The 10,000-nt window shown below is 44.6% G+C and overlaps 1 protein-coding gene across 1 annotated transcript in view; it reads left to right on the top strand.

Annotated features, from left to right (window-relative positions):
- Positions 1-3,065, top strand: part of LOC143299973 (pancreatic secretory granule membrane major glycoprotein GP2-like) — a 4,692-nt gene extending 1,627 nt beyond the window's left edge. The window contains exons 3-4 of the mRNA XM_076613530.1: positions 881-1,047; positions 2,663-3,065. Coding sequence (XP_076469645.1) covers positions 881-1,047; positions 2,663-2,887 — 392 coding nt within the window. The 3' untranslated portion in view covers positions 2,888-3,065. The remainder of the gene's footprint in view (positions 1-880; positions 1,048-2,662) is intronic.
- The last annotated feature ends 6,935 nt before the right edge of the window (positions 3,066-10,000 follow it).

The raw sequence follows: 10,000 nt of genomic DNA on the forward strand, positions 1-10,000 counted from the left end.
ATGGTGATGATGGTGATGATGGTGATGATGTGGTGATGATGATGATGATGATGATGATGGTGGTGGTGGTGGTGGTGGTGGTGATGATGATGATGATGATGATGAAAATGATAATAACAATAATAATAATAGAACTAACAACAACAGCAGTCATGATAACAATAACAATAATAATGATAATGATAATATAGATGTAGGAGGAGGAGGAGGAGAAGAAGAAGAAAGACGAGAAGAAGGAGGAGAATGAGGAGGAGAAAAAGACTACTACTACTACTACTACTACTACTACTACTACTAACAACAACAACAACAATTATAATGAGGGGGAGGAGGAAGAGAAGAAGGAAGAGCAGAAGTAGAAGAAGAAGGAGGAGGAGGAGAAGAGGAAGGAGGAGGAGGCGAAGAAGAAGAGGAAGGAGGAGGAGAATGAGGAGGAGGAGGAGGAGAAAAAGAGGAGGGAGGAGGTGGAGGAGGAGGAGAAGGGGAAGGAGGAGGAGGAGAAGAAGAAGAGGAAGGAGGAGGAGGAGAAGAGGAGGGAGGAGGTGGAGGAGGAGGAGAAGAAGCCACTGCGCTCTCCTTGGGGACAGCAGCCCGATTATGACACAGAAACATCGGTGGTGACAAAAAACGTAATGCTATATGATACAATACGGCAGGGCACAATGCCATAGAATGTAATACACTGCAATACAATACAATATAATGTAATACAATACATTGCATTTCAATGAAATACAATACACTACGTTTTTCATTCCAATTATCTTCCCTAATACTCTTTATTCTTCTTCTCATCTTTCTTCTTGTACAGCACTGCTGTTCGTCATGACCATCCTATTATGGGATGCAGATTAATTTATGGTACTATTATGGGATGCAGATCCATGTCTGGATGGAAGCTACAACGTGATCAACGACTCTCTCAGATCCTCGTCCAAGTACGAGAGGCTCAATTTTCATAAGCTGTGTGACCTTACCATGAAAAGTGGCTGGTATCGCTTTCTGCTCGACGGAGAGAACGCCGTCATACCCACCTGCTGTGTGAATGTGAGTTTCTGTGTGTGTGTGTGTGTGTGTGTGTGTGTGTGTGTGTGTGTGTGTTTTCTATTGTATTGTATTGTATTTCATTGTATTGTGTTGAATTACGTGAATGTGAGTTTCTCTGTATGTGTGTGTGTGTGTGTGTGTGTGTGTGTGTCTGTGTGTGTGTTCTATTGTATTGTATTGTGTTGTATTTCATTGTATTGTGTTGAATTACGTGAATGCGAGTTTCTCTCTCTCTGTGTGTGTGTGTGTGTGTGTGTGTGTGTGTGTGTGTGTGTTCTATTGTATTGTATTGTGTTGTATTTCATTGTATTGTGTTGAATTACGTGAATGTGAGTTTCTCTCTCTCTCTCTCTCTCTCTCTCTGTGTCTCTCTGTGTGTGTGTGTGTGTGTGTGTGTATGTGTGTGTGTCCTATTGTATTATACTGTGTTATATTTCATTGTATTGTGTTGGATTATGTAAATCTTTTTGTCACAACACAAAGAGCGATGTCGTAGTAGTGAGAGCGTCATCTTTGAATTTTCTGTATTTATTTGTCTTCCTGCCACTGTGCATAATTTTTTTTTCCTGGGACAGACTTTTGTTGCCGTTGGTACGTACTTTTATCTGCGGTAAGTGCATGCTGCATCATTATTGTTATTATTGTTGTTGTTATAATATGACCGGAGAATTGTCTGTCCTGGTTTTGGTGGGGTTTTTTTGTTTTTGTTTGGGCTGTTTAGTGTAAAAGGACTCTGTGTTTAACACAGAAAATTATTGTAGCAACGTTTTATTGTTGTTCGTTTAAAACGAAGTTTGAAGTTCTTTCACCCCTTCAGTGACAATACTAATACTAATAAGTATGATAATGATGATAATAATAATGATAAAAATAGTGATAATAATTGTGCCTAAAACTCAGCTTACATCACAGTTGGGCCAAACAGCAAAGTGAGAGCCGTATGATCAATGGTTTCTCCAGTGCAATGGGAAATCATTTACAGTTTAGTCTTTTGTAAAAGGACTATGACTCTCAAACAAGGAGGAAAGATTGTACTGGATCTTTACGGGCCTATGGGAACCATCCTAACGCCGACTGTCCTAACAAAAAAAAACCTCTTGGGCAAGACACTCTCCACCATAATCAAATTCTAGCCCAGATAGTCTGGACAGCAGTTGCCTCCTCTGCTGTTTTGATGGTCAAAGTCGGACACAACTGAAACAGTAATGATAACAACAACAACAACAACAACAATAATAATAACAATTATGCCAACCCCATCCATTTCCCAAACAGATCTACCACTGCTCTTAACGATAATGCTAATAATGCTAATAATAATAATAATAATACTATGCTAATAATAATAATAATAATAATAATGCCTCGCCACCCCCTATCCATTTCCCAAACAGATCTACCACTGTTTTTATTGATGATGCTAATAATGCTGATGATAATAATAATGCTGATAATAATAATGATAATGATGATAATAATGCCTCCCCACCAGCCATTTCCCAAACAGATCTACCACTGCTCTGAATAATGATGCTAATAATGCTGATAATAATGCTGATAATAATAATAATAATAATAATAATGCCTCCCCATCCCTCATCCATACCCCAATCAGATCTACCACTGCGGCACGGACGCACCAGCCTGGGTGGATCTCCAAAACAACGCGCTGCCCGCTGAATTTCGCGAGGTCTCCGCCCGCGCATGCGCACACTGGGGGGAGGACTGCTGCCGATGGGAAACCCCGATCATCGTGCGAAACTGCGGCGACTTCTTGCTGTACAAAATGCGGGGGATCGGCCACTGTGAGGTGGCCTTCTGTGCAGAGCCACAGGCGTGAGGCAGCAATGCCAGGTCCCCCTGCTCGCCTGTATCCCCTTGTTTCGCCTATTCCCGTTTTGCCTATTCCCACTTTCGCCTATTCTCACTTTTGCCTATTCCAAGTTTCGCCTATTCCCACTTTGCCTATTCCCAGTCGTTGCCCACTTTTGCCTATTCCCACTTTTGCCAATTCCCAGTTTCGCCTATTCTTTGATCGTGCCCCCCCCCCCCATGGCAACGTTAGTCCCGTGTCGCCGATCAGTTGGCCGCTTACCCGCACTCGCCCCCCTCCCCTCCCCTCCCCCCTCCTTCTCCTCCTGCACCCCTCTCACTCCCCCCCGCATATGCATATGCATGCATGTGGGTATATGTGCAAATATGTATATGCATAAAGGTGTGTGTGTTTGGGGATTAGTGTGTGCATATGTTGTGTGGGTGGGTGGGTGTGAGTGTGTGACAGTGTTCCCTTCATTATATTTTTTATGATGATGATGGTCCGTTGATTAGTATTATAATTAGTAGTAGTAGTAGTAGTAGTATTTACTGTTGTTATTATTGTTGTGTCTTATCGTTACTGTTTTTGTTGTCATGAGGACAGATTGGAAGACTAGGCAATGCCTAAAATCTTTATCCTTGAGTAATAAAGTTTTGAATCTCTCTCTCTCTCTCTCTCTCTCTCTCTCTCTCAATATACATGCACACACACTCTCAATACCTGACTGAGCGCGTTGGGTTTTCTGCTGCTGGTCAGGCCTCTGCCTTGTCAATGGCGTGTATTTTGTATTTGTATTTGTATTTGTATTTCTTTTTATCACAACAGATTTCTCTGTGTGAAATTCGGGCTGCTCTCCCCTGCGAGAGCGCGTCGCTACACTACAGCGCCACCCATGTATGTAGTGTGTCTGCCTTTGTCCGCACGCAGTGCCATCTCCTTGAAGAAACTGAAACTGAAACTGAAACTGACGAAAAGGAGGGGGATGGGTTCCACTTTGATAGCATGTGTCGATCCGAACTAGGCCAAATTTATTCCAGGGGGTTGTTTCAATGGATGGGGGCGGGGGGGGAGGGGGGGGGATCGCGCGTAAAAGAACCCACGGCAAGGAAAGGGTTGTCCCTGGCAAAAAAAAAAATCTGTTGAAAAATTCACTTCGTTAGGAAAACGAATAAAACTGCAGGCAGAAATAAAAGGGGGTGGCGCTCTTGGGGCACCGTCGCTCTCTCCCTGGGGAGAGCAGCCCGAATTTCACACAGAGAAATCTGCTGTGACAAGAAGGGTAATATAATACAATCCCATCCAATCCAATCCATTCCACTCCAATCCAACGAGTTGGGTCGGTTCCAAAAAGCTACGGTTTATCCCCGGGGGTCATTCTTGGCTGAGGAGGGTAAGCATAGCCTGCTACACCGGGTGCAAACAATGAAGAGAGTGGGGGCGTTTGTGTTTGGATTATTTAAAACACACACACACACACACACACACACACACACACACACACACACACAGAGGCACACACACACACAGAGGCACACACACACACACACACACACGCACACACACACACACTCACTCACGCACGCACGCACACACACACACACACACACACACACACACACAGAGGCACACACACGCACATACATATATAGACATACGCACCCACAAACACGCACAAACGCACGCACACACACACACACACACACGCACGCACGCACACACACGCACGCACGCACGCACACACACGCACGCACACACACACACACACACACACGCACGCACGCACACACACGCACACACACACACACACACACACACACACACACACACACACAACGCTATTTCATCCAAAGCTTGCGTTTTGACACGCTGCATCACAGCTGAGAAAATGTAATACCCTTCCCCTCCAAGCTTTATCGTGTTTCACAGTAAAAGACTCTCCACGTACAAAACCCTTAAGACAAGCTAACGCTCTACACTATCTACCTAATATGTTAACTCTTTCCATACGAACGGCGAAAGAGACGACGTTAACAGCGTTTCACCCCAATTACCATCATCAAAATATTGCAAGCGGAAGGCTTTTATACTGAAGAGGTGAATGTTGACAAAGAATACGACAATTCTGACGACGGAAGCTAAAGGTTGGGTCATTCAGACACCCACTGGACATCCGAGGGGTCTGTGTAGAGGAGAAGAGAAGACTGGCCGTACTGAGTGAATTAAGAATGAATAACATCTGATAAAATATTCATTTTGCTACGAGTATTTCATTTTCATTTTCAGTTTTCGCTTTATCAGAGCTTTGGCTACGAAATCCCAGCACACACACCCCACCCCACCCCCTCTTTTATGAATAAAACTCTGACAAATTCAAATCAAAATTTTGCAAATAACTGATAAATCTTTTTTCAGTTCCATTCCTCTTTGCCCTAATACTGATCGAGATTCAATGTTAGAATTTTTCTAAGATGTACCGATCAAAATTCAATTTTAAAATGATTCAAAGAAGTACTGATCAAGATTCAATGTTAACAAAATGATTTTCACTGCATTATCCCCCCGACCCCCACCCCCTCTCTCTGTGTCTGTCTGTCTGTCTGTTGTTTTCTCTGTAGTATGTTACTATCTTCAGCATTAACTATGCATTTGGTCATGCATGTTATACGAATGCTTTCGGAATAAATCTCTCTTAATAAAAAAACTAACGAAATTTTTTTCTTTTGTGATCTTACTGACATACAACGAGATTCAGAAACTGGGTAAAAAAAAAAAAAAAGGTTGTTGGATGCTGACTTATGGCCATTCAGTGTGTGTGTGTGTGTGTGTGTGTGTTGTGTGTGTATGCGCGCGCGCACGTGCGTGTGCCTGTGGTTGTGCCTCTGTGGTTGCGTACGTGTGTGTGTGTGTGTGTGTGTGTGAGCGCGTGTGCGTGTATGTGTGTGAGAGAGTGTGTGTGCATGCATGCATGCATGTCGATCTCTTTATTTAGATAGTCGTTCATGGTCATCATGCAGTAAGCGATAAGAAGTTTGCACAAACCATTCGCTAACTAAAATGAAGCCGCCTCTTTTCCCTCCTTTTGGCATCAGAAGGAACATCCCACCGGGGAAAGGAAAGTGGGGCACACGTGCAGCCATACCCATCCTCAGAAACCACGGACATGCTTCTGATGTTGACCATTCCATCAATGGTTCTTCAGAGGATAGGAAAATGGTAACATGAGCACAAACACGATAATTCAAATACCCAATAAAAATATGATGACAGCCAGGAATCCTAAACAAAACTAAACATCGAGCAACTCGCATTCCAAGCGCTGAAAAAAACAACAACTAATGCAACATAGAAAGTTATCAGTTATCAAGTCCAAGACAAGACAAAAGGATATTCGAGAAGATGCAAGTGCTTCGTTTAACCCCTTAACTGTTGCTGATATCCACAATAAAACAGAAATCCCATCGGGCAACTCACGTGTCCACAGCCCACCAGAAAGATGACAACATAGCAAGAAAGTCCTATAATCAAGTACAGAAGAAGACCACACAAAAAAATAGATAAATAAAAAAACAATGAATAAATGGATAACAGAACAAGTATGTTCAGTGTGTTCTTTAACCCCATAAGTGCTGCTTAAGCGTATGCTCGTCAGTGAAGGGCTGTTGCCTGACTGTGAAAAGGTTAAGGTTACAGGTCAGGACGTGCATCGCCATTTTCTTTTAAATTTTATCGGGACTCCTTCCTCGTGGGACTGCGTAACTGTTGTTCAGCCAGATCAGTAATTCACTGAACCACACACAAGAAGCACACCATGTACTTCAGATTCACCCCGCAGTGGTTCCCTTCCATCGAGGTACGGCAGAGAAGAAGAAGAAGAAGAGGGGGGAAGAAGAAGAAGAAGGAGGAGAAGAAGAAGAGGAGGAGGAGGAGGAGGAGGAAGAGGGGAGGAAGAAGAAGAAGGAGGAGGAGAAGAGGAGAAGAAGAAGCAGAAGAAGAAGAAGAAGGAGGAGGAGGAGAAGAAGAAGAAGAAGAAGAAGAAGAAGAAGAAGAAGAAGAAGAAGAAGAAGAAGAAGAAGAAGAAGAAGAGGGGGGAAGAAGAAGGAGGAGGAGAAGAAGAAGAGGAGGAGGAGGAGGAAGAGAGGAGGAAGAAGAAGAAGGAGGAGGAGGAAGAGAGGAAGAAGAAGAAGAATAAGAGGGGGGAGGAAGAAGGAGGAGGAGGAGGAGAAGAAGAAAAAGAAGAAGAGGGGGGAAGAAGAAGGAGGAGGAGGAGTAGGAAGAGAGGAAGAAGAAGAAGAAGGAGGAGGAGGAGGAGGAGGAATTTTAAAACGCTATTCCTTTTATTTTCGGCTTCATTGCAGGAACTGGCGTGCTTGATCAGTCCCGTGACACCAGTGTACATGGAGCTGTAAACGTCAGGTCGCCAGAGGACCACTAACCAGAGGAGACCTTGCCATGCCGAAGAATCACTTCAGTGGAGTTCAGGGGTGTGGGGGCTGGGGCTGGGGGCGTTGGGTGGGCGTCTGTTCTCATAAAAAAAACAAACGCGTTGTACCATCCACATACGCACCCCCCTGACGACAATTAATACTCGTCAGACTGAGTGAGTCTCCCCTCTAGAATGGAGATTGCTATCACGTCCTTCTGACGACTGTCTGGCGCGACAGCCGAGTGGTTAAAGCACTGGACTTTCTTCTTCTTCTTCTTCTTCTGCGTTCGTGGGCTGCAACTCCCACGTTCACTCGCATACACACGAGTGGCCTTTTACGTGTATGACCGTTTTTACGCCGCCATGTGGGCAGCCATACTCCGTTTTCGGGGGTGTGCATGCTGGGTATGTTCTTGTTTCCATAACCCACCGAACACTGACATGGATTACGGGATCTTTAACGTGCGTATTTGATCTTCTGCTTGCATATACACACGAAGGGGGTTCAGGCACTAGCAGGTCTGCACATATGTTGACCTGGGAGATCGTAAAAATCTCCACCCTTCACCCACCAGACGCCGTCACCGTGATTCGAACCCGGGACCCTCAGATTGACAGTCCAACGCTTTAACCACTTGGCTATTGCGCCCGTCGCACTGGACTTTGAATCCTAACGTCCTGAGTTCGAACCCAAGCTGAGTCTGGTAGGTGGGTGAAGGGTGGGCATTTTTCCGATCTCCCAGGTCATCACGTGTGCAGACCTCTCTGAACCAGCTTCGCATGTGTACACAGGGAGAACATCGAATACGCTCGTTGAAGATCCTGTTGACTATCAATGTCAGTGTTCGGTGGGTTTCGGAAACACCCCCGTAAACGGTGTATGGCTGTCTACATGGCGGGGTAAAAACGGCGGCGACACACGTAAAATCCCACTCGTATATGCGGGGAGGCAAAATTGTACTTGCTCTTAGTGCTGCAGCCTTGTGGGCTCGTTGGCCTTTGGGAACCATCCCAACGCCGACTGTCCTAAAACCCTCTTGGCCGAGAGAGTGGGGATGTACTTGGGCAAGACACTCTCCACTATAATCAAATTCTAGCCCAAATAGTCGGAACAGCAGTTGCCTCCTCTGCTGTTCTGATGGTCATAGTCGGACACGACTGACTATCATATATATATATATATACACGCGGATGAACTTGACAGTTGCAGCCAACGAACGGAGGAGAGAAAAGCCTTCATCATCTTCACAGAGCAGACGAATGAAAATGATGACGACGACGACGATGATGATGATGGTGGTGATAATAATGGTGAAGAAGAAGAAGAAATTGTCATATGTTGTGCTGTGTTGTGTTGTGCTGTGTTGTGTTGTGCTGTGCTGTGCTGTGCTGTACTGTACTGTGCTGCTTTTTGTCGCAACATTTTTCCTGTGTGAAACTCGAACTCCTTTCACCGGTCAGAGCGAGTCGCTACAGTACAGCACCACCAATATATATTTCTTATTCTTTTCTCTGGCTTGCAAAAGAGTTTATTCTATTCTAAAAGCGGATTTTTCTTCATACTCATGCCAGGGATAACACCTTTGTTGACATGGGCTATTCTACTTCCGCGAAATGCATGCTGCTGCACAAGGGACCAAGCTTTATCATCTCACCCGAAATACTAGCACCCAGACCACCACTAAAGGTCAAGTGAAAGGGAAGGGGTGCGAGGGGTTGGTGGATTGGAGGGGTGGGGGTGTGGGTGGGGCCATCTTCGTCTTAGCGTTCACAGCTGAACCTTCACTCCTGTTCTGGCGATGAATGACGTTGTTTTCTCGAGTGGGCGAAGTGAAAACATACAGGGTAAAAAAAAACCCCACAAAACAACAACAACAAAACAACCAAACTGTTCCGCAACAGCCGATTAGTTGAAGCGTTAGACTTTCAATCTGAGGGTCCCGGGTTCGAATCTCGGTAATGGCACATGGTGGGTATAGGGGGGAGGGGGGGGGAAGAGATTTTTCTGATCTCCCAGGTCAACATATGTGTGCAGACCTGCTGGTGCCTGAACCCCCTTCGTGTGTATCCGTAAGCAGAAGATGAAGTACGCATGTTTAAGATCCTGTAAACCATGTCTACGTTCGGTGGGTGATGGAAACAAGAACATACCCAGCATGCACACCCCGGGAATCGGAGTATGGCTGCCTATATAGTGGGACAGATAAAAGCAAAACGGTGACACATGTAAAACATTAAATGTCTGTATGAGTGTGTAGGTATATGTATGAGTGACTGAAACCGGACTGAATGACACAGGAAACGAATGATGAATGCCCAATGACATCTGTCAGTCGGCTCTACCCAGGTAGGCAGCCTGTTGTGCAAAGGACTCTGTGTTTATAGATCGCTTAGAGCTTGGACTCCGACCGAAGATAGGCGTTATATCAGTATTCGTATCATCATCATCATCATCATCATCATCATATGGGATTCGAACACGTGGACACATACTTTCTAGTTGAGGGCATTGCCACCAGGCCTACCACTCCACTTAACTCTTTTTTAATTTTAATTTTCATATTTTTTAAATTCAAAGTTCACGTTATAACAGACATGCATACACACAATTATGTACAATGATAATGACATGTAAAGATAGCTCCACTTTTACTGTCTGTTCTATCCTTTTTTTCATTCATGTTTCGCATCATAACAGACACGTATACATACAC

Source organism: Babylonia areolata, chromosome 25 (assembly GCF_041734735.1).
Source record: "Babylonia areolata isolate BAREFJ2019XMU chromosome 25, ASM4173473v1, whole genome shotgun sequence".
NCBI classification, from domain to species: Eukaryota; Metazoa; Mollusca; class Gastropoda; order Neogastropoda; family Buccinidae; genus Babylonia; species Babylonia areolata.